General features: G+C 37.7%; 1 protein-coding gene and 1 long non-coding RNA gene across 4 annotated transcripts; one reads left to right on the top strand and one right to left on the bottom strand.

The window, feature by feature from the left end:
- Positions 1–331: 331 nt before the first annotated feature.
- Positions 332–2,940, bottom strand: LOC140700282 (uncharacterized). Its single transcript, XR_012078667.1, has 3 exons — positions 2,869–2,940; positions 2,625–2,723; positions 332–409 (listed from the first exon to the last, which is right to left on the bottom strand). It is a non-coding gene; the product is annotated as an uncharacterized lncRNA (long non-coding RNA).
- Positions 2,941–3,192: 252 nt separating this feature from the next.
- On the top strand, positions 3,193–23,666 carry PPM1K (protein phosphatase, Mg2+/Mn2+ dependent 1K). Of its 3 annotated transcripts, none has more exons than XM_006198163.4 (7): positions 3,193–3,455; positions 8,915–9,428; positions 10,652–10,752; positions 17,606–17,771; positions 17,934–18,078; positions 19,083–19,217; positions 19,774–23,666. In XM_006198163.4, the coding sequence occupies exons 2-7, from the start codon at positions 8,989–8,991 to the stop codon at positions 19,903–19,905; spliced, it is 1,119 nt and encodes a 372-aa protein (XP_006198225.1). In that variant the 5' UTR covers positions 3,193–3,455; positions 8,915–8,988; the 3' UTR covers positions 19,906–23,666. The 3 variants fall into 3 exon arrangements, with proteins under 3 accessions (XP_006198225.1, XP_072799320.1, XP_015106024.1); XM_072943219.1 differs by lacking the exon at positions 3,193–3,455 and adding an exon at positions 3,703–3,815; XM_015250538.3 differs by lacking the exon at positions 3,193–3,455 and adding an exon at positions 4,062–4,187.
- The last annotated feature ends 707 nt before the right edge of the window (positions 23,667–24,373 follow it).

Genomic DNA, 24,373 nt, shown 5'->3' with positions numbered 1-24,373 from the left:
ATAGGAAAGTCAGAGGTGGAAAAGGAAAAATAATTTAAACCTCTATAACAGTGGTACTGGATATTTGTGGGGGGAAAGTCATAATTATTTTATATATATATATATATATATATATATAATTATATTCTAAAGTAAAATCATGCTACAAGATTTTATAGGGTCCAAAGACAAGATTTAAAAATTCTTTGTGTGAACGTTTTGGCAGTTGTTCTGGTGACACAGAGAACGGACATCTGGACTAGAAATTCTGGATAGAACAGCCTAAACTGGAAAAATACACCCTAATATCCCATGTTTTAGGCATAAGGTCAAAAGTAGCATACAGGTTCTGACCTGGAAAATTGCTGAATCTGATGCAGGAAAAGAAAAAATGTTGCCCTCTACCCTCCTAGGTCCTCTGGCTGGGGCCCTGGAAATTAAATTGACAAAAGACAAATTAAAGAGAGAAAAAAACAGTTTTAACTGGATAAGTACGCATGGAAATTTTACAAAGAAATGAGACTCTCAGAGACCAGATGATCGAGGTTTATATACTGTATTAGGCTAAACAAAGGGAAAGGGATTTGGGGCTTCTGAGTGGGGGAGGCAGGGATGTGAGGGAGGAAATGTATAGTAAATAAGGGTTTTCTCTCAGGTGATAAAAGTTGTCTCTGGGAGTAGTTCTCTTCCTGGTACTTCCTGGAGCCACTATTAGAGATGGAAATTTCCTTTGTGAATGTAAATTTCCTTTACTAAAGGGGAAATGTATACTCTGTTTTTATGCAGGGGGAGTACCCTCCTGCACCTCCTGCTTCTTGGTTGCCTTTAGTTCAAAATACTCCAAAGAGGTGTATTTTGGGGGTCGCATATTGTGAGTATATACTTCACAATATACATATACTTCACTGAGTATACAAAAATTTCCAACTCTAATGTTTTAACAAGAAAAAAATTGATTATTCATTAGCAAATGTTAATAAAATCATCAGTTCATTATTACACAGTATTTGGCTCCCAGGAGCATTAGTAACTCACTAGGAAAACAGGTAGTGTTAAATCAGTTAAACAAGAAGGCCATTAGACTTAGATGGTTTAATGCCTTAGTAGCTCTCTTAAGCAAACCTAAACTTGAGCCTGTAGTGCCCTGCGTTAAGAAATGGAAACCTAAGGACAACCAACCACAAAGCCAAATAGACTTTCCCAAACAAGGTAATTGTTTAAGCTGTAGCCAATCAAATAATTTTCTTGCTTGGCTTTCACATCTTCTATGTAAAATCTTGCCTCCAGCTGCACTCCTAACCACTTCTGGTTTGGTGCTGACCACTGTCAATCAATTTTTGCTCAAACTCTGAAAATATTTAATGTGCCTCAATTTATCTCATAACATTCCATTCTAGTGGTTCATTAGCGTAAATCTCAAATAGCTTATATCCTCACTTTGTATTTTATAAGGCCCCCTGCCATCTACCCACCTACAGCCTTATGACCTGTCTTAGGTATAATTTTTTGATAGTCACTATTATCAAATAGTTCAATTCTTTAAACTATAAAGTGTGGGAAAAAATGAGCTCAACTTAATGAAGGTATAGAGTGTTGCATTCACATGATTCTTTTAGGCATTATGCAGTGATCCCTTATGCTGAGTATGTGTACATTTGTACTACATTTAGCCATGCTTCAGAGATTCAAAGAGCAGTATATAATTCAAAAGAAGTAAACTGCTGGTTTTATTCCTCATCAACGTGGTAGGATGTAGAATGGTATGGTTTTCAAGTATATGTCCAAGGACTGTATTAGCACCAAACATATGCATATTCTTCAGGACAACCTATCTGACCTGGCTTATCATATGACTGTGGACTACAGTCTTATTATAGTAAAAGGATGTAGCAAAGTCATAATGTTCTCAAATCCTGGACATGCACTTTGCAACTGCTTAAAAAGAAGGTGAAAATGCCAAACATAATTCAAAATGTTTCCAAACTTAAAATTTCTCATGTCAGCAGTTCCTTGTTGCCCAAAGTTTTCACATTTGTGAGCGCAAAACCCTTCATTATCTGGTCCAAATGTTTGAGATATCGCAATACACGGTACTACATTATTGAACAGATTAAAAATAACTTAATTGTATTAAAAACTCGGCCACCAAAATGTTCCACCAAAAGAAAAGGTCATTGTCAAAAGACATGTACTAGAATGTTCATAGTACTATCTGTAATGCACCAAACTGAAAACTACCCTAATGTCCATCAGAAGGACGTCCAATTCAAAACTGTGGTATATTCAAAGAATGAAATAAAATGAATAATCTACAACTATATGCAACAATATAGAAGGATCTCACACATATAAGGTTGAATAAGGAAGCCAAACACAAAAGAATGCATACTTTATGATTCTATATATATCAAGTCCAAAGACAGGCCAAAGTAATCTGTGTTGTTGAAAGTCAGGATAGGCAATGACTGAACGGCAGTATGATGGGATCCCTGGGTGTTAATATGTTTTGTTTCTTGATCTGGGTGGTGGATACACAGGCATGTTCAGATTGTGAAAATTCATTGAGATGTGTATACACTTGGGATATGTGCACTTTTCTGTATATATGTGTGTGTGTGTGTGTACATATTTATTTGCTTATTTACCTGTTTTCTTCCTTTTCCTCCTCATTAGACAGAAGCTTTATGAGGCAGCTATCAAGTCTGTTTATGTCAAGATTGTATCTCGAACGCCTAGAACAGTGCCTGGAATACAAAAGGTCCTCCGTAAGTACAGAAATACCTGTTGACTAAATGAATCAACATTCTCAAGGGATCACGAGATGCCTGTTCAGTCACGAAGAACGTCACACTGCGAGTTTTTCAAAGAATCACAATGAAACCCATATACCTTTCAATCCCTTTGCCCAGGCAAAGTGTTGGCATTCCGTTCTTGCTTTCCTAGTTGTCACAACTACCACCCAATTGCCCGAGCGACACACCCCCCATCTCCTCGAGGGGCGGGCGAGGTACCAAATTTCCAGTCCTCGTCCACCGCCGAGGGGCTCTCTCATTGGCCAGCGCGCCAAGGCCTTCGGGAGGGCGGATATCTCCAGGAGCCGCTACTGGTGCAAGGCGACGTCGCTCTACGGTGCGCGGCTGAAAGTCAGCCAAGTCAAACAGCCCTCTCGGGGAGGCTCGGTCCTATCGGAACCTGTGATTGGCTGTGATCGAGGGTCCGGGCGGCGGGCCCGCCGCCTCCTCAGGCGCGGAATGGCCGGAGCTGCCGTCAGTCAGCGGGAACAGACTTCCCCTTTCTATCTGGCCCACTGCAGACGAAAAATTCTCCAGAATTTCCCGAGACGAGCCAGTGGCTGTTTTAACTGCTTGTTCCAGAGATTGGAAACATAGGCGAAGACAATCTTATTTACAGAAAGCCCCTTTCCAACCCTCCGTTAGCTAATTAAACTTTTTTTTCAGGGACATTGCCATCACGAGGTAAGAACATGGAGAAGTGCACTTCATTTATTTGGTGACCGTTTATAGTATTATTTACAGGAGGGGTCGCATCCCACCAGTCCTGGTCCGCGGGATGGAGAGTGAACGGAGCAGGCCTCCCCAGGGAGGGGAGGGGACATGTGGGTTTAATTTCCCCAGCCTTAGCCCGGCGGTCAGTGTCTGAGTTCGCTGTGCGCCGCTTTCTTCCCTTTTGAGGTCCGGAGCAGCAGGGCGGGGCGGGGCCCACACTGCCTGAGCACGGGCTGCGAGCATTTCCAGCGGAGACTCCGCTCGGCCTGAATTTGACGGCAGGCTTGAGGCGAGTGCCGAGCAAATGCTGTGGGCCGGGTTGGAAGGAGGGTAAGGGAACATGGAAGGGACGCTGGACGGGAGGCAGGGGCTGCCCGCTCTCGTTTCCCGTTAGTGAAGCCCCAATCCCCAGACCCGAGGATGCTGCGGGGTTAAGCGGCTCGTGCCGCTGCAGCTGCACCCGGGCCGAGGGAGACGTGGCGACACCCGGAATCTACGAGGAGAGGGTGGTTGGGAGGCGGAGACCGCGAGGCGGAAGGTGCTGCGGGGAACCCAGCCATTCTGCAGTGCCGCGGGGAACCCAGCCATTCTGCAGTGCCGCGCTCTGTGCGGACGGGAGGGTGTGCTTCCTGCCGAGGTCCACACTGGCCACTCATCTGTCACCTCTAGCGAACCCAGCCCAGGATCCCAAACTGTCCAACGGTGAGCTTTTCAGGGGATCGGAATAGAGAAGGATGCAGAGACCTGGCTGGTGTCGATCTGAGGACGTGGGTTTTGCTTTGCCAGAACAATCGTAATCTCAAGGCCTCTGGCTGTTGTCTTTTTAGCAACCGCTTTCTGTAGATTAGCGATTTCAAAGAGGTGACAAAAACGAGACTCCGGGTAGAAATAGCCCGGGAATTTGGAGTCTCTAAAGCTCCACTGGCCTTTCTGAACTTCAGACTGGAAATGTGCAGTAAGGCCTCTTCAGTCCCTTGCACCCTCCGGAGGAACGAACGAGGTTGTCGGCAGTTTCAGAAAGAGCAGCTAAAATGACAAATTATAATGGCCTTGAAAAACAGAAATGGTGTCATACAATTCTAGGGGGGAAAAAATGAGTGCACCACTGTGTCATAAAATATTTCAGTTATAATTTTTCAGAAGTGAGTTCTCACTGATGATTTTTTTCTTGCAACCTTAAGTCACTTTCTATTGACCACCGACACAGGCACCTCCCTTGACAGGAATCTTAGCTAAGAGGAAAGAAGAGGGGAGAAGTGCGGGTGATGTAGTTATAGACTGTAAGGGAAAATTCTTTTTAAATGAAGATTGGGAATATGGCCTGTGAGTTGTATCCACATTAACTGAAATGTTTTAAAAGATATTTATGGAATTAGAATAATGAATAATTTTTATTACTCCCACGTTTTCTCTGTTCACACATTTAAACATATGTTCACATCAAATCTAAGGGAAGTCATTTGAGGTCTGTTGTTTTTGTGTTTTCCCTCATCTAGACTAGTACATTTTCTTCCCCTTTCTCCTAGCAGGGTACTAATAAAGAGGATATTGGAGTCCAAATTTCCTGAAATACATCCTGGAGGGTTCTGTAACATTTGAATTTATTGGGATGCATTGGTTGTTTTTTGTAGAGTCATTAAAGAAATATTTTAAGAATATTAAAATCACCTGTGTTTCCATTGTGGGAGTTGCTGATGTAAAGATACCTGAATGCCAATTTATAATGGACAGATATGAATAGTTATATGAAACTTAAATAGTTTTGCTGGAGGGATAAATCTAAACAGGTTTCAGTAGTACTGATCCTTAAAACTGAATGATTTTGGCACGTGCTTAACATGACAGCAATAGACTGCTCTTCTGACCTGCTTTCAACAGTGAAGAGCAGTTTAACTCAAATCCCAAGTGCACCCTTCTGCCAGAGACCCATGAGTGCCTCCCTTTTCCAAGAATATATTTGGACAGCTCTGAGGTGTTTAAACCTTTGTAGGATTATAAAGTTGGAATAAGATGAAAATGTAAACTTGGCATAGCAGTCTTGTAGGTGTACCTGTGACTTTTCCTCACCATCACCCTCCTTTATTTTTAAATCAGGTATATGCTTCAAAAATTTCCTACAAATCAAATGCATTTTTCCCCCTTCCTGTGATGCTTTTCTCTTGAGATTTCCTACTCTCACGATGTGGCTTCTCACTAGAGCTCTCATGTGGAATCTATGCCTACTTCTGTGGACTCAGCATTTAACCCTCTTGGAATCCTGCCCCATTTCCCTCTCTGCTAGTCAGTATTGAAATCAGGAGTCAACTTCGTTCAACAGTCAGAGTTCTGTGTCAGAACTTTATAAAGTATCAGATTAACCAGATTAACTGAGGAGGAGGAGGGAGAAGGGGGCCTGGTCACACAGATGAATGTTAAAATGTTATCCGCCCCCCCCAAAAATAAGGAAAGTGTTTTCAGGGTTTGTTTATTGACAGTGTTTTCAGGGTTTATTTATTGACAGTATGTGTAGAATATATGCATGCTCACACTCACACATTTTAAACTATTCATGGGATTAAAGTTAATTGTGATCCATGCATTTTGTTTTGATTGGGGAATAAAAATGAATTTGGAAAACAGTTTGGCTGAGGTTGAAGATTATCCATTCTTTTCCTTATGGTATGTGATTATCAGTACAGTTAGGTTGCTTATATAAATAATCTGCTGTGTAGCTAAAATTCCAATCAAGTTGCTTATCTTTATTTTCTTGCTTAGCATATTTTTTAAATTTTATGTTTGCTTAAAGAATATGATGTGAGGCATAATGTGTTCCCACTCTTTTTTTATTTAACTTTTGCTCTGACATTTTTGTGTCCTCAAATAGCTTTCAAGCAGAATTCTGCCCTTGGACTCTTTTGGATTACTTTGACTTTCAAAGATTGAATACAAATGTTAAAACAAAAATAAGCTAGCCTTGATTTCCGATTGAGAGATTGACATAAAGAGTTCCTGAATAACCGTTTTTCTTCGGTTTGCAGAATGATAAACGCATGCTAATTTTTAATTGCTGAACTGATAAAATATTTCTTAGTTGTTTGTCAGTTTGTTCTCTACTCTTTGTTATAAAGAACACTGATTTTTTGGAAGGCTTTTTTTCCCCCACATTATAAATTCTACCTGCTAACCAGTGCCTAGTCATTTCCACGGGCATCTGGAGAGTTGGCTGGATGGAACCACTTCTTTAGACACTCCCCTGCTTGCATAAGTGGTGCTGACCTGGGTTTGTAAACTAGCTGTATCTCTGGGTTAAACTTCATCCATGTCAATGGTATGCCTTAAAGTAAATGTTTTCCTGTGACTATTCTGCTTACTTTCTGAGGTGATCATGCAGATAACAAGTGAGGAAGGAGGCCAGGTTGAAGACTGATTTTAGTTTATGCAGGCTTAGAGAAACTGCACAACTGCATTTTTTTAGCTCTTAAATAATATTTCCAGGGGCTGTATATTCCCTGGTATGAATGCAGCTCTGTTTTGTTTTATTTATTTTACTTTTGGAAGCTAGGGAGAGAGAGAAAAAGACAAGCGTATCCTAGAAGAGCTGCAGAAAAACTTTACTCAACATTTATTTGTTTGTAATTCTAGAACTCTTGTTTAAAGTAGGTGTGTGACGGCAAAAATGGCCCAAGGCTAGTTATAGTATACATGCTTTGAGATTGAAGCTGAAAGAATAGCACTTTGCTAATTTCTGGTGCACCCTTCAGATGTGAATGTTTTCTAATAAACATATTTAACTTTTTTTTTCAATATGGTATAAAGCTGCTTTGTGAATCAGTAATTAGCACTTAGCTCTCTTACTTGCTAGATTGTATTATAGTTTGAAAGTTCTCCACAAGTTCATTTCTACTTGACACAATTTTTGTTGTTGAACAAAATATAACTTTCAAACAGAAGCAGAGGAATAAACACTTCTTTTTTTGTACTGGAATGCGTTGCTTCCCTTTGATACTTGATAACCAGAGTATGTCTCCCTGCCCCCAATATTGTCACAAAAGAAGTGAGTTTCAGTCTTTAATACATGATATTAGCTAAAAGGCCAAGAAGGGATGGCCTCCTAAGTCTTTCGTGATCCATTAATTGTTCCAGAAGTCATCTTCATTCTAAATGCTGTGAAGGTAGGGCTCTGATGCCTTTTGCTGCTTAGATACCTAAGGGCCTCCTCTGGAACCTAATCCTTTCCTCCTGCTTTACTTACTGAAAGAAGTAATTGCCCTTTCTACACACAGCTGGACTGATTTGTGACAATTTGTTTGAAAATGAATCTGAGGTGTATTTTCTTATAGATGCACTCAAGCTGGGCTTTGTGTGTGTGTGTGTGTGTGTGTGTGCTTTTTGAGAGGATACATTTTTATCAAGTTCGTTTTTTGTTGAGATAAATAAAAATACGAAATAAAAAAAACACAGTTGAGAATAATGTAACACCTATATATCCTCCACCAGGATTATCAAATCTAACATTGTGCTGTCTTTTCAAGTTGGCTTTTAATTCATAACAGAACAAAGTATTATGCAAATGAATTTCTGCTTAGAACTTTATTTGTATGGCAAACTACCAGAAACACAGCCTGCCGGGGTGTAGGAATTTCCCCTGCTAACACCCAGGGGAGGCTTTCTGATGAATTACAGCTTTTAATGTAAATATATATACCAGTTGCTCATAAATGAGTGCTGCTTGTCACAAGTGCAGTTCCACCTAATCTTTGAGATCACACACATTGGAACTGGCTCATCCTTGTCTCTGGGAGTGTTTGCGTGAACCAGTTTACATTAACATAGTAATAAAGTATGTAAAGTTAATAAGTGGGGAAATCTTAAGACAAACAGAACTTCGATCCTAGATTGTATCTTTGCTAAACTTGAGCACTCTGAGTACAGAACGATCATAAATATCTAACAACCAGTTATTTTTTCTTATTTCTAATTCTCGTAAGAAGTTTTGTTATTGTTAATATCTATATCTACCTTTTCTTCAGAGCAATGGAGTTAATGAAGGGAAGAGTATTTATTTACATCTGTTTTCTAATTCTTGCTACTCAAAGTGTGGGCCTGCCAGACCAGCAGTTTGGCATCACCAGGGAGCTGGTTTGAAATACAGCATCTCAGCCCTGACCCCAGACAGACTGAATCAGAGTCTACGTTTTAACAAAATCTTCAGGTGACTGTAGGTTAAAGTTGGAGAAGCACTTGTTCTATATGACATGTGCACATTGTCAATTTTTTTTTATAGAATTTAAACACTCGTGAATAGGGTAGGTGAATTTGATTCTACTATTCTTAGCAGTAGGCTGTTAGGTGCCACATTCTTTACAGCCTTCATTTTTGATAATAGCTAATGATAGATCAGTTATATTTGAAATTACCGATGGAGTCTCTCTGTTTCTCTTTCTACTCAGTTGCATCATTTTTCTGGAAGACCGTCCATTATTGCGCTATTGACCTCTCCCTCATTACCGAGTCCCCTGGAGTTATGTCAACAGCTGCCTTAATCACTTTGGTTAGAAGCGGTGGGAACCAGGTGAGAAGGAGAGCACTGCTCTGCTCCCGCCTGCTGCAGGACGGCAGGTGGTTGACGCCTATGTGCCACAGCTCCACTTCAGAGCCCAGGTGCTCTCGGTTTGATCCTGATGGTAGCGGGCGACCAGCCACGTGGGATAATTTTGGCATCTGGGATAACCGCATTGACGAACCAATTCTGCTGCCACCCAGCATCAAGTATGGCAAGCCAATTCCCAAAATCAGCTTGGCAAATGTGGGCTGCGCCTCGCAGATTGGCAAACGAAAAGAGAATGAAGACCGGTTTGACTTTGCTCAGCTAACAGATGAGGTCCTGTACTTTGCGGTGTATGATGGCCACGGGGGACCTGCGGCTGCTGATTTCTGTCACACCCATATGGAGAAGTGCATCCTGTACGTACAATGGCTTTCACTCTATGCATCTTGCCTTGTGCTTCCTGTTTAAACTTTTCACGTTGGCTGAGATGTTCACTGTTAACGTACTTATTTGAGTGCTTTGATTCTGTTGTTTTAGTAGCTCAGGCCCGGGGTCTGTTACTGATGATTATTACCATTTCAGAAATATGTATGTTTTAACAACTCCCTTGGTGAGAGCATTGACTGAAATCAACGGCACTTGACTTGTGATCATTTCAAGTGAATTAATGTAATAAAGTACCCGATCTCATATGCTGTGAGAATCTATGAGAAGCGTTTACTCCTATCAATGCATGGCATATAGTGCTTCAATAAATAGTAATTTCAGGTGGTATGAATAGCTTTGAATCCTTGTTGAAAATAGCTTTACATGATTCATTTTAGAATATGAAGAATGCATTTAATGAAGGGGTTTTGGCACTCTTTAAAAAGTTTGTTTACCGCAATTATTATTATTATTAATGTGTTATTGAGGATCACACTGGTAGAATTAAAAGATGGAGAGGACAAGGAGGGGAGAGTAAACAACTCAGTTGTAGAGTGCATGCCTAGCATTTAATGCCTCCATTAAAAAATAATCCTGATTACCTCTCGCCCAAACATTTGAAAAAAACTGGGAGAACATGTAAGTTATGACCGCGTGACTATTTCTTCTTCCCAAGCATAGTTATTCATATTGTTCATCAGTTGCTTTATGTATATTTTGCCTTATTCCACAAGGGAACTCAGTGGCTTAATTAATATGAAGGAACTCTTGACCTCTCAGGGTTGTGGTAGTGAGGATTAATTTTTTGAGGATGGAGGGACACTCAGACTTGTTCTTTTTTTTTTTTTTTTAATAAAGAACAAAGAATGTTCAAGGGCAATTATTCATTTATTTTTATTGGGGAGGTAATTTATATTTATTGCACTGGAGGTACTGGGGATTGAACTCATGACCTTGTGTATGCTAAGCATGCATTCTACCACTGAGCTATACCCCCACCTCCCTTCAGACTTCTTTTTATTGTTTTTAAAGACATATCTGTGCCTGATTCTTTCTCAGTTTGGTTCATTAATATGTGGATTTTAAGCATCTGAAAGGCAGGCCACCGAGGTCCATTGTATGGAATGACTTTGCTAGCTGGAGGGACCAAGAGGAAGGGGAGAAATCTATTGTAAAAATAATTGTTTGGGGCTCTTTTTTCCTCTCCACAAAGGGATTTGCTTCCTAAGGAGGAGAATTTGGAAACTGTGTTGACCGTGGCTTTTCTAGAAATAGATAAAGCCTTTGCAAGGCACGCCCACCTGTCTGCTGATGGTAAGTAAAACAATCTCATTCCTTAGGGTCCTGGGGAATTTTGGTTAAAAAGGAAACAATTTAATTAAGCCCTTTAGGGGTGGGAATTTTAAAATAAGCTTATTGTAAGGACGCTTATATTGAAAATGATTTTTTTAATAATCACTTTAAATGCTGTTTGGAATCAATACTAATGGTAGTATCTCACTTTTAAATGAAATATGTTGAAGATTTTCTTTTTTAGAAATCGAAGCTCCAAAATGATTCTGATATTGAATTTCAATTTTAAAAAGGTAAAAAAAAATTAAAAATCTGTTTGCTCATTTTATGGACAAGAGGTCTATACAATGAGAGAGTTTATTGTTTTTGTTTTTTTAGATGAATCTGATGAGCAAGTACTGAAATACACTACAGGGTAATCTCATCTAGCCAAGGGGTAATTGTTCAGACAAGAAGAAAATTGCAATAATTGGTCCTAAATAGGAAAGGACAATGGCTAATGTGTACTACTTTGTATAATTAGAAGGAAGGTATTTTTTTTCTTCCACTTCTTAAAAAAAAGATCTTGCAGCTTTCCTGTGGTAACTAGTGATATTTTTGTTTTTATTTGTTAAACACAAGGGCTGAATTTTAGAATTTGTGTACTGTATGTCCTTAAACTTTGAGAGTAAAATGTTTCTGATTTTGACTAAATTTATCAAAAGTATTTCAGGAAAATGTAGCTCATGTTTTCTAGTCAGCAGGCCCCCAAATTTATTGCTTTTAATCTTGAAAGCTGCTGCAGCACCATTTAAATGTATGCATATAGACCTCGTAACTAATTTGAAAATGAATCATGCAATACAATTAGTCTGTGTTTGGTTCATCCTTTTGTTAAAGGAGGTCAAAGTGTCCCCACAGCAATTTTTTTTTTTTTATAATTTACAGTCTTATTTCATAGGGATGGAAATTCTCCCCGTTTCACAGATAAAGAACTGAAACTCAGGGAGAGGTAAAAGGTCAGTTGCAGAGTTAAAGCTAGGACGTTCCTGGCACCCACTGTGGCCTCTCTCATGAGCATATTTAATGATGAGGGGAGATGACTCTATTTGCCATCTTAAGAGGTATTTCCTCCCCCTTTTCGAGAACCTTATCATCATCATACTTCTCAGAAGAGTGTTTGAGTGAGTCCACTCTCTTTGTTCAGGGATTTATTTTCATGTTTATAGATTATTCAGGCCCATTTTCTCTTCTTCATGCCTTTGGATATTTTTTTCCCCTTCTGGCTGGCCCCTCACCTTACAAAAATAAGAGTTGAGAGAGGGTAAATTTTAGCATAGGATTCTGTTCTTGTTCCTAATGGGTAAAACATATGAAGGCAAAGAGGACATTCAAACCCTCTTATAGGTTTATTTTTATAACTCTGAATATTGGTAATGCTCTTATTTCATCCATAACCAGGTCGGCTGTATCTCACACCACAACGTTTATGGGCTGTAGTGCAGGTGGTGTGCCCCAGTTGTTCTGTAAAAGGTAGAGCTTAGTGGGCAAGGTTTTCAGACGAGAATGTTCAAATTTATCATAGGAATGTGGCCAATAATAAAAAAAAGTTAACCCCTTCATAGATGCAGTCAGCCCTTTTGTAAAGGATCTAATTGACAAAGATGCTTAAAACAATGATAATTTCTTATAAAATGTGAGAGGACTTATTTCATTTATTTAGTAATAAATTACAGTTAAAGGGAATTTTGAACTTAGGGAAGGAATTTACTTAACTTGCCTACCTTAAAAGAAACTTTCTCAAGATACCTTTCTCACATAGTCAGTTGTGCAAAGAAATTAATCATAGAAATGTACTTCATTTTTAATAATGAAATGAAGATGTATTTAACTTAGTTCTGTCATAGAGTTTGAGTTAATAATCTCAGAACTTTCATAAGACATTCAGAAATTTTTATTCAATGGCCATTTGCTTGCAAGTATCATGGAAGGTGACAGGATGATGTCACTAAAAGAAAAGGAAAGGGTCTGTTATGACATTGTTATTCTTAAGTCTTATTTCGTATGTATTCTTATAGACCAGTTAGTCTGTGTGGTTTTTTAAAATGAGTACTTTAAGAACAGCTTTAAAATTTATTCTTAATAAGTTGCCATGGCTTTCAAAGATGGCAAAAATTGTCTTGATATTTGGGGCTTATTTTATCAAATATATTAAAGTCACGAAAGAGAGAATGCCATATGTTGTTTAACTTTTCAATTGGTGGATTGAAAAAAAAAGTATATCACTTCAGATTTCAAAGTTATTTAAATTAAAAACTTTGTTTTAGGTTTTAGTAAGAACTGAAGTGGTATCAGTGTTGTAAGAGTGGATAATATTCTTTCTGGCATAGCTATAAATAGGACCAGTGCTAATTGAATAAAACTGAAGTAAGTAGTTTGCCCTCTCCAATCTCTTTCATCTTCTCTTGGCATCAGCTCCTTTGCACTCCTTGAACCCTTCCCGTGAACAGCCTGAGGGTAGGGGCCATGGCTTACTCATTTATGACTGTCCAGAGTACAGCACCCTGCAGAGTCTGAAAGATTCTCATTCAGTAATTATTTGGACTGTACTGATCTCCATTGCCTGCTCTTTCTCACCAAAGTTATTATGACTTATTCCTTGATCATCCTATAGCTGACTTAACCAAATTATTAATATAATTTATAGACGTTAATGAGTTATCACTTATGGAGGGATTTGAATTTTCAGTTGGGGAAACCTGAAAAGAGGTTGGTTAAATCACAGGAATGAATCACTAATGGTGGAATTTCAGGTAGGGAAGAACGCCTCGCATCATATGGTATTAGCTTTCTTAAGAGAGTGAAAATAATCAAACATGCTCATCTTTTCAAGATGTTGATCCAAAGCTGTTATATCTGCATAAAATACTTCAAACTATTTCTCATTAGCATTTAAAATATTTACAATTTCAGTTTAAAATGGGGATAGTCTGAGGAGAATAAAATCAGAATGCCACTTTTCAAGAAACAGCCTTTAAGAAATTGCTGGCTATTTTTAATTGATTTGTTGTTGATGAATTTTGAGTTTACCCTTATGTACAAATAGCTAATTTCATCATCATCTTTGAATATTTTATATTCATTTTATGCCAGTCATATGTGTTTTTACAGTTAATGAAACCAGCCAGTAAGTTCAAATGATATCCCATTAGTCTATTGTTTATGAACAAATTGTCACTTAAAACAAAGCAGATGGTAGAAAATTTAGATTATATCCTATAAACTCTTCAAAGTGTTTCTAGATTGCTTAAGATTTGAAAGCAACAAAGCTCCCCAAGAGACAAATGGATCAAAAAGAGAAGACTTGCTCTGACGTTCAGAGTGGGAGACGTTGGTGGCACCATTGTGAGTCTTATTGGAAACTTCCATGCTCTTCATATTACTTGATCTCTTAATGGAAGAATTAAATAAACTACAAAATAACCAGTGTTAGAAATGCAATGTTTTTGATTACCCTTCTTAGGCTGGAGGCAGCCAAAAGTAAAAAAATAGGGACCACAGGTATTCGTATTGTGCTGTTACTGCTTCAACTCGGTACTTCGATTTACTGTTTATGATTCATACATGTCTAGAACACCCATTTTTCATAAGTATTGAAACTGTATTGGTTCATACATATTATTGTTTACACAGTTGAATAATTACTGGGGCGGGGGGATTATACCTTGAAAAGTACAGCTTTTACTCTTTATGTTGCCATTCAAAATCTTGATCATTTTTCTTTTGATGTATTGACCTGCAACACTGGGGGAAAGAAAGAGCTGCAGAAACACCTGTTTTATAAATTATAAAAAGTTGTAAACATGCATTAGAGCTCAAGAGCCTTACTAGCCTTTATTTAAACAAATTAATTTTTCTACTCAAAAGATGCCTTCTAGATGCTAAATCGCTGCATTAAGCACCATTAACAAATATGATACTTCTTGTATCCAGTATAGGAGGTGTTTTGATTCCATCCTGATGTGTACTTAAATCCCAGTAATTTGGTGGTATACTGTAGTTTATGTCTTCTCTAATATGCTTGTCAGATATGAATTATTCACTGCTATACCCATGAATTTTCCCTTTTGTTATTGGGACAATTCTGATACCGAAAACAAACATTTACATTGCATTGTTTTCAACTCAGTAAAGGTACTGATTTACTCTTCAAGACTGAGTGTGAGTGTCATGTATATGTGAACATGGGTGTGTGTATGAGTATATAGATGTATGTCTGTGTCACCACATATGTGTCTTGGTACACATGCATTTGTATGTAGTTTTTCCTACCTGGAGAAGCCACAAAACTAGTAAGTATTACTCTGTGATGAAAAAAAGAGACTCGGCTACAAAATACCATCAACTTGGGCAAATTGAGTTTTGGAATCGTTGATTTGGCATCTCCTGGAATGTTATGTAATTTGCTAGTGAAATTTTCACCAATATAAAACCCCTTCCCCTTATTTTGCAGCTCTTTTTCTATCCTCCCCTGTGTTGCAGGTTTGTAATGTTTGAGCACACTTCCTGGGTGAACTTCCTATTTGCCTCTGTGCGTGTTATTTGTGGCAGAGAACTGTGCCTGGTCAGCAGCTCTAGACCTGGAGCCCGTGGACACTATTTGCTGGGCTTCAGTGGAAAGAGAGATCTGCTTAATTTTGTCCCAGGTGATGGAGTCCAGCGGTTCCTAGCCTGGACTACGGGAAGGTTCCCACATCCTCTTTGTCCCATTAGTTGAGATGACTTGCAGTAGAAAATGTCCAGTGAGTGTTAAGAACTTATTGAAAGATGTCTTAGTTTTATAGTTTTGTTGTTAGGGAAAAAAGTGAGAATTTTTACTTCCATGTTCAATGTTAAACGAAAATAAATGCTGATTTAATATTTATATTCTTAGATGCTTAGCAAACCAGGATCAATAGTTTTAAAAACTTTCCCATTAATCCTGGCATTTTGGAACTGTGAAATTGGGTTAGTGAAAACTCAAGCTCTTTTAAATTCCTAGGTGGCAAAGCCATGAATTATAATCTGAAGTAGCTAAACTTGAAGTTTTCATTTATGAAATTTTAACTCTTTTTGATGTAGCCAATTAAAAACTACTTTAAAACCAAAGCTACTGTTGACAGTTTAAACAAATGAGAGGAATACCAAACTCCCTAGACAGGTAGCATCTGAGTAAATGCCTGTGTTTTCTTCCCTGGCTCTTCCAATCATTCAAAAAGATTACAGTGGTTAAACTGTGAAGATTCCCTTGCAAAGTGTTTTAGGAAACTCAAGAGTTGGCATTTGTAATTTAAACATCACGGATACTTACACTGAAATATTTGTGTTGTACAATGACAATATATAATATATTTTAGCATTGCCAAGATGATATTACTTTGGCACAACAGTTCCAAAATCAAGAGATCAATGGGAAGGAGTGCAACTATAAATGTTAGTTCTCAATAAAGTAAATTCAGCATGGATATAAAAGATTAAGCAGGGTTTATTCATATATTTTCCATTTTATTTTTCTGATTAAAGCAGGCATTTTAATGATCTGATTGGAAAATATATGCATATATATCTTTCCAAAATGCATTGCTGGTGTTGTTTAAATTGTCTTTAAAAATATTGGAAAGATGGTCAAATCAGTAGCACTTCATTTTTACTAAATCTACCTTTGAAGTCAGAATCATCTTTAATTGATCACCTGAAGATTTCACTTAGATGCTTTAAAGAATTAACCATGTTACTGAAGATAATACCTGCTTTAAAATAAGTTATCTTTTTCAATTTCTTCCAACTTGCTTTACTTTTTAGCCCATAATTTCATAGCATTCTTTCACTTTTGACAAGGCTCAATGCACCTTCAAAATTTTTAACAAGTATTAAGGAACTTAGGGCAGACACTTTTGGGATAAATCAATGAAAAATGCACTTTGAGTTGGATGGGTAAACAGTGGCCACCTCAAGCCAAGTAACGTGTAATTTTGTTACTGGTCAGAGGAAATGAATATTCTTGGAATGCTCTGGGCCCAGGGCAGGACCACAGCAGGAGCACTTGGCAGTGCTGTCCTGCATTTGGGTACAGACTAATTGTACTAGATCTTGCTGGAATCAAAAATGTGAACTACAACAAGCTTATGGGAAACTGGAATGAATTTCATTCCTGGCCTTCTAGACTTTGTCCCAGTATAATGATGACTGTAACTTTATTTCATGTCTAGGGAGAAATAAGATAAACAAGAAAAGAATGTGAACCTTTAACCATTTTAGGATTTTTTTTTTTTTGGTGAGCATATGTAGAATTAAAACAGTTGTAGAAGGAAAGAATATAAAACATAGAACTTGAAGAGTAAATGGTATGCACTTGGCATATTTTAGTCTATTAACTGATCATACTTTCACAGGATAGGATAAAGAAATGGAAGAGAGAACCTAAGTGCATAGATTATACAAAAGTCTGCTTGCCTGAATGGGCTCTGTAGACCTAGATTAGCCAATCTAATTAAAATGTAATATTTTTAATCTTTACAACTGATGTACACACAAAGGTGTCATAATGATAAATTCAGGTGAGCTCTACTTTATATAAATAGAAGCCATTTGGAGACAGTGATGCATTTTTTTTTTTTTACCAAATTGTTAGCAACTTTTTCTGTTTGCATGGAGCCTTGTTACTGAATTAAATACTTCTTTCTCTGCATGCCCTTACTTACATAGTTCATTTGCATTTTATTTGCATAGCTCTAGTTATATTAGAAATATACATTTTGCATTAGTTTAACACACCTGTGTTTTCATTTGTAACAAAAATTCCATATCCAGTCATTTGACTATCACTGACTTATACTCTTTTTCATAATGTTTGCAGCAACCCTTCTGGCCTCTGGGACTACTGCAACAGTAGCCCTGTTGAGAGATGGTATTGAACTGGTTGTGGCCAGTGTTGGGGATAGCCGAGCAATTTTGTGTAGAAAAGGAAAACCCATGAAGCTGACCATTGATCATACTCCAGAAAGAAAAGATGAAAAAGAAAGGTACCAACCACCTCCACTGATCAATCTTTCTACGAGGATGATATTTATATAGTTCAAGATAGAAATGAAACCTTGTGTTTTAGACTGATTTCATGCTGAAGTTTAGCCGTCCCTTGGTTTTCTGAGTGTTACATCATAGTCTTTTCACTTTTTCTTGACCAGGATCAAGAAATGTGGGGGTTTTGTAGCTTGGAATAGTTTGGGACAGCCTCACGTGAACGGCAGGCTTGCAATGACAAGAAGTCTTGGAGATTTGGATCTTAAAACCAGTGGTGTGATAGCAGAACCTGAAACAAAGAGGATTAAGGTAGGAGGGGACTTGCAAACACACTTGATACCCAGGCACGAAATGAGTGCAGGATTCTCTCCAGCTGTGGGCTTACTTTGAAGCCTTAACGGAAGCCAAAATGACTTTATGGAAGGATAGATAAACTCTTCAGATAAAAGAAGATACTCCTTTCTGGCCTAATGTACATGACCAGTTGGTTTTTTTGCACCCTGCTGTGGAATTTGCCTGGAAGCATGGTGCTCCAGTGTTTCCTGACCTGCATGTCAGATCGTGAGCATTGCCCTTCCTTGGAAGTGGATCCTGACTTCCCTTGTCCACCAAGCTAAATAACCGCCCCACGTGTATTTCTGTGACATCTTTTGCCTGCTGCTAATCATAGCCCCCATTACACTATACTTCCCTCAGTGTCCACCCGGGGTAAGCTCATTCTTCCCCTCTGCAACCCCCAGCCTGCTCGAGTACCTGGCACATTATAGTGTAGGCTCCAAGTAATGGCAGCAAATGATTGTTAATTAATTGAACAATTTTGCCTTACAGATGTCCCACTTAATATTCATTTCATCTAACAGATACTTATACAGGGGTTGACTATGTGACTATGTGCCAGGTTCTGGTCAAAATATCTACTCCTACCCCCATTTTAGAGAGAAAACCAATCCAGGGCAAGTAGATTTCAACTTACCTATGTTTGTCCAGCTGAAAAATAGAGGCAGGTTTCACACCCAGGAAGCCTGGCTCCAGAAACAGCGCTCGCAGTCATTGCCTCGTGCTGCCTGTCAGCATTCGGCTATCTGGTTTCTTCCTCTGTGGCATTACTAAGTAAATGTTAGATTTGTCCTCCGCAGTTGATGCACAGTGTTGCTATTTTTGCCCAAAATACAGGTCTTCCATTTTCACTCTGTTTGCCTGCAAGCTCTGAAACACAGATGACCACTCAGCAAACAGAGAAAATCTTTGAATTATGAAGATTATTCTAAGGCTGAGTCTGGTTTATAATCCTGTGCCTTTGGTTCTGATTGCAGCTACATCATGCTGATGACAGCTTCCTGGTCCTCACTACAGATGGAATTAACTTCATGGTGAACAGTCAAGAGATTTGTGACTTCATCAACCAGTGCCATGATCCCAATGAAGCGGCCCATGCAGTAACTGAACAGGTGACACAGCAGAACTGCTAAAAAAGTCCCAGATAGGAGGAGGAGAGGAGGACAAAGCCAGGTGCAGGTCTCCGTGCAGCCTGGAGGGGCCACCACTGGCTGGAGATTTCTCTGAAATCTTGTGTTTTAGTTTTAGTATTACAATGAATTTTACACTTGGCTCCATAATAAATTCTAAATGTCTAGAAGCAGAATTGCTAAGTCAGAGCTAACACTTACAAATGAATCCTGTATTAGTCCCTATGCTAAATGCTTTACATGTATTTTCTTCTGCAGGAGCTGCATATCTTGAACCTTAGTCCACTGGTATATCTATTGCCAAAAATGCTACAGTGGCATACAGATAATATGGTTATTTTGGGTCATCAGTGATTCTATCCACAATGTAGAAAAATGTGGGCATCGATACCTGGTGAAAGAAGCACAAACCGTTGTGAAATAATTGTGTTAGTAACTAGGTGTTAAACTAGTTTGGCCTTCCAGAGGAAGTTTGATTTCTTTTTGTACAGACTCTGATTTCCATTGTGTTTCTCTTCCTTCCTACCATTCCTTGCAGGCAATACAGTATGGTACTGAAGATAACACCACTGCAGTAGTAGTGCCTTTTGGTGCTTGGGGAAAATACAAGAACTCTGAAGTCAGTTTCTCGTTCAGCAGAAGCTTTGCCACCAGTGGACGATGGGCCTGATCTCTGACTGGGACTTGGAGTTTCTTTGCAACAGTTTTCCACTGAGTGTGTCAAGAAACTGATTAGAAAAAAAAGTCAACCATACCGAGGTGACCCTAGGACTAACTAGACCAGTACACAAATCAGTGTGAATTAGTAACCGCTTACATAGTAGTTTTTCATAAATACCCATCATATTTATGTTCAACTAACTGCACATACTCAGTATAAACATATGTGTAATTCAGCTATTGTGAGTGAGTCTCTGAGTTGAGTGAGCAAATGAAAAATGGTTTTGATACACTTGCTGGGTGTGAAAGTTCTAATTTTTAAAACCCCTGATCTAAAACACTAATCATTGCCCCCATTACATTCTAATTCTCATTTTTAAAACTCTAAGGCAGCTATGAGTTTCTTTTGATCATGTCTGATCTTTTTTCGTTTGACCAGGTTCTTGCCTTCAAGTTCTTTAAAACTAGTTAATATTCTGACAAATACTCAATGTGTTATCTGCAAGTGTTTATTTTAAATAACTGTACCAAGGAGTAATTATGAAAACTGAGTTCTCTGTTACTATATTTTGTATTCTGGATCACTTACTGGTAAATGTAACAATGCAAAAGAAATCAGTTCAGATAACATGATACTGCTAAACTGTATACATATGTACAACAGTGCACTTACGTATTTTAGCTGTGTCACCCTGTCTCCACTGCCCCTACTCAATTCATTCCTATTTTTCTGTAGCTAAGAATGTTACATAGATATGACTGTTCCTTCATATGAGAAAAGAATGCCCAGGCCGAGAGTTCATTGCTCAAAGCTACACAAAGTCAAATACTGCTAGTATCAAGCATTTTGTATAAAGTTGCCATTTGTTATCTCCAATTCTATGTTTTATGTTCTGTGCATAATATGTTTATATCACTTTTTATAAAGAGTAAGCAATTTGGATAATTTGTCGGTAAAAATAATCCCCTACATTGACTGATAATTGCTACAGACAGCTTGAGGTTTATGTCTCCTTTTTCTAGACTCGAGAAAGACTAAATCTTAAAAAAGAAAAACTTCTTTTTTAGCTTGCTATGTAACTGAGGAATGTAAAACCATATTTCTTTATATCTGTGCATAAGTTTGCCGTTAAAATGTGAATCTCTAAATGTGTGTATGGAATTGTATCTGCAGTTTATTTCTGCAGACAGTGTAAATTTGTTATATGTGTAGGTGTATGTACATATGTATATTTTTGACTAATAGAAAATTAAAGGGAACAATCCTATGTAGCTCTTTCACCAGTTAGCTTTAAATTATTCGTATGTTTATCTCTAAGGACTCTTCATAAACTGAGGGAAATTTTATTGTGGAGAACCAATGGTTACTGGCAGATGAGGAAATGGATTAAAAACAGCTGTAGGAGATATTCTGTGGTGGGTAACTTATGTGGAAAACCTAGGAACAGAACCAGCATGTTGAAGCTATATTGCTATGTAGCGTCTGCATATAAAATAATAGGATGTGAGAAAAATACCGAGGGTTAAAAATGACATGGAGTTTTGTTGTAGGAACAAAAGAAAAAACAAAAAGATAACATTGATGTACCTTCAACTCTTAGTTTTCAGAGTTGGCTTTTTTTTTCTTTTTTTAATTTTCATTTCTTTATTAGAAAGAAGAGAGCACAATATAAATAGTCCCATTTCCTCCTCACCTGTTTGGGAATGGAAGAAAATAGATCCTGAGTTTTCTTGCCTATATTAGTCAGGAATTGTCCTTTGGAAAAAAGTGGTAAAAAAAATATTGCTTTTTTTTTTTTTTCAAGAAAGTTTAGTGAAAGAAAGAAAAATGTTACAAGAAAGAATATGGTCTCCAATTCATTGCCTGGGAAGTGAGGAACCAAAGGTAGACTAAGAAAGCTGGAAAAGTTTCTTGTTGTTTCTGAATCAGGTCTTGGGACATAAATATGGAAGCTACATTTAGGAGTATGGAGAATTTCCAAACTAACAAGAAAATGGAAACTAAAGCACAAAATGACCTAAAGCTGTGGGTTTTAGGGGGAGGATATAGCTCAGCGGTAGAGCGTATGCCTAGCATGCACAAAGTTCTGGGTTCAACCCCCAATACCTCCATCAAAAAATAATTAATTAAAGCTGTGGGTTTTATTTTTACTTCGAATTCTTCACATTGCTATTCCTCTCGTTGACTTTAAAAACTAAGAGTGGAACGATGTCGAGTTCAAAGGTCTAAGAGTCACTGATGCATTGTAAACATTGCCAGGTGTGACAGAGGCATTTGTGGGGCACGTAGGCATTGATCTGGGGTGGACTTTCCTCTGCTCAACCTGAAAGTTTTTAAAGCCCGAAACTAGTCAGCCTTGACTAACTGGTGTTTGTTTTTCAAGCCACAATGTTGAAGTATAACTTACAGATTATTGTAGTCCATAAAAGAAGCATATTTTATTAGGCTTCTAAATCTATTGCTGGGAATTACACAAATAGTAGTGGGGAAAAAAGGACTCTTCTGAATATAAATTTTTAGTTACAACTGTGAATTTGCCATGTGGTTATCACCATGTGGGTACTGGTATGCTGTAAACTACATTAATGTAATTAAGCTTAAATCAGTTGTATTTATATTTGCCTTTCATTTATGTGTAGTATATAAATCATCTTTCTGAAATGCGTTGCCACACTTTATTTGCCAACATTTATTTGGCAAGATAATCTTAAAATCATTGTGATTTTTCACAAGTATAAATTCTTAAGCACCTTATGAATCCAAATATAAATACAGTCTTGCTTTCCATCAACTGTTACAGACCCTTGTGTTAAGTGCTTCAAAATTTTATGCATTTTTTTCTGGAAAAAAAGAAGTTTTAGAGGAATCAGTTTTGAATTTCTGTACTCTATGATGGGGACATTTCTCAAGTTGCAACATTTAAAAACTTACTTTGAAGAACTATTAGCATGTAATTTAAATATTAATTATGTTTTCAAAGTGGAATTTAATTTTTTTTTATGAATCTTGGCAGAGAATGAGTGCTCTCTTCATCTATGCTAACTCTTCAGTATCAGGCGTGACATTTCGTTTCCTTTCTAAGAATGGACAAGGAGTTAATTTAATGGTAATAAGAAAATGCTTCAAAGCAGGTGAGGGGAAGGGATGGTTAAAGTTTAGCATCAGCATCGAACCATTAATCACAAACATATCTTTGTATTTTCTTTTAGTTGCTCAGTTGTTCACATACTCATGTCTATGGAAAGTGACATAAAATTTTGGTTGGGTTACATTTTATTATGTTTATTAGATTCAGTTATCTAGATGACTTCAGCAGAAATAATAAGTCATGTATTTACAAGCCAGACTGTGATAACCTGCCTATTGGTTCTGGCATTTGGAATGAGACCGCTTGACTCTCTGGCAGCTCTCTTTGGCTGTTAGTTGGTTGAGACAGTCCATTGATGGTCATATCGAGCCTTGCAGGCTGTGAAATCATGCTGTTATTCCAGCTCCAAGAATGACTCATCTTCCACTGGATTCTTGTACAGAATTTTGCAGTTTGCTGTGTCCCACATTAATTTCTGCCAAAGTGCTCTCATGTACATTTGTTTTACAATTTACCAAAGTACTAACTGAATGCATAGCACTTCTATAGAGAGTTGATGTCATTGCTGCTTGGACCATTGTTTTAAGTGTATGTATTAGAGTAACTGTAAGCATACTAAAATCACATATCTCTGTGTTCAAAACACCATTTTAATAAAGTACATCCATTAAACACTTTAAAATCCAACTGTGTTTATTTGGCATCCAGACATTCCAACATTTATTATATGACCCTGTGAAGACTGATAAAAAGGAGTCAATGAATGGCTGGAATTTTTTAGCGCCAAATTCTGGCTGTTTGCAAAATTAATGTGAAGAATCTTTGAAAAAAATGTATACACTTAACTCCAAAGCTTTTTGATTTGATATAAAACAAAATTTGTTTCTTTCATTTCCCTCTTCCAAAATATTTGTTGGCACATCAGAAGAAAATAGTTGTGATGATTTCTACAGTATTTTGCCTGTGATAGATTTCACTGCAGCATCTCCATGTGCTAAAAATTAGAAACAAATGTTTGGCAGGGATACTGTAGAACTCAGCATTATGTATTTAACATAAGCAATTTTTAATGTCCTGTCATTGATTGAATAAAAAGTCACAGTTTCAAACTATTGTCACAAAGATCTCTTCTGGAGTAGCTCTTAATGGTAACTTGGTAAACTCCTTGGCAGAAGAGATCTATTTCATTTTGTTCAAACTCCGGACCTAGCACTTTTGATATGTTTATCAATGAGGAGAAAATGTTGAATCATGAATGTTTGTTGAATGAGTGAGTTAATGCATTGAATTACACTTTTATTAATTTTATGTTAGTGGGGAAATGGGCATTAAATATTTAAAATATTAGCCAAACAGTATTTAATGGCGAAGGAATACTATTTCACCTCT

The sequence above is a fragment of the Vicugna pacos genome, chromosome 2 (genome assembly GCF_048564905.1).
Source record: "Vicugna pacos chromosome 2, VicPac4, whole genome shotgun sequence".
NCBI classification, from domain to species: Eukaryota; Metazoa; Chordata; class Mammalia; order Artiodactyla; family Camelidae; genus Vicugna; species Vicugna pacos.
This window is presented reverse-complemented; position numbering and strand designations above follow the sequence as displayed.

Excerpts from the sequence above, each read along its gene's own strand:
- PPM1K (XM_006198163.4), top strand. The coding sequence starts at position 8,989 with ATGTCAACAGCTGCCTTAATCACTTTGGTTAGAAGCGGTGGGAACCAG. Across the intron at positions 9,429-10,651 it reads CATATGGAGAAGTGCATCCT|GGATTTGCTTCCTAAGGAGG; the intron begins GTACGTACAATG and ends CTCTCCACAAAG. Across the intron at positions 18,079-19,082 it reads CTGAAACAAAGAGGATTAAG|CTACATCATGCTGATGACAG; the intron begins GTAGGAGGGGAC and ends TTCTGATTGCAG.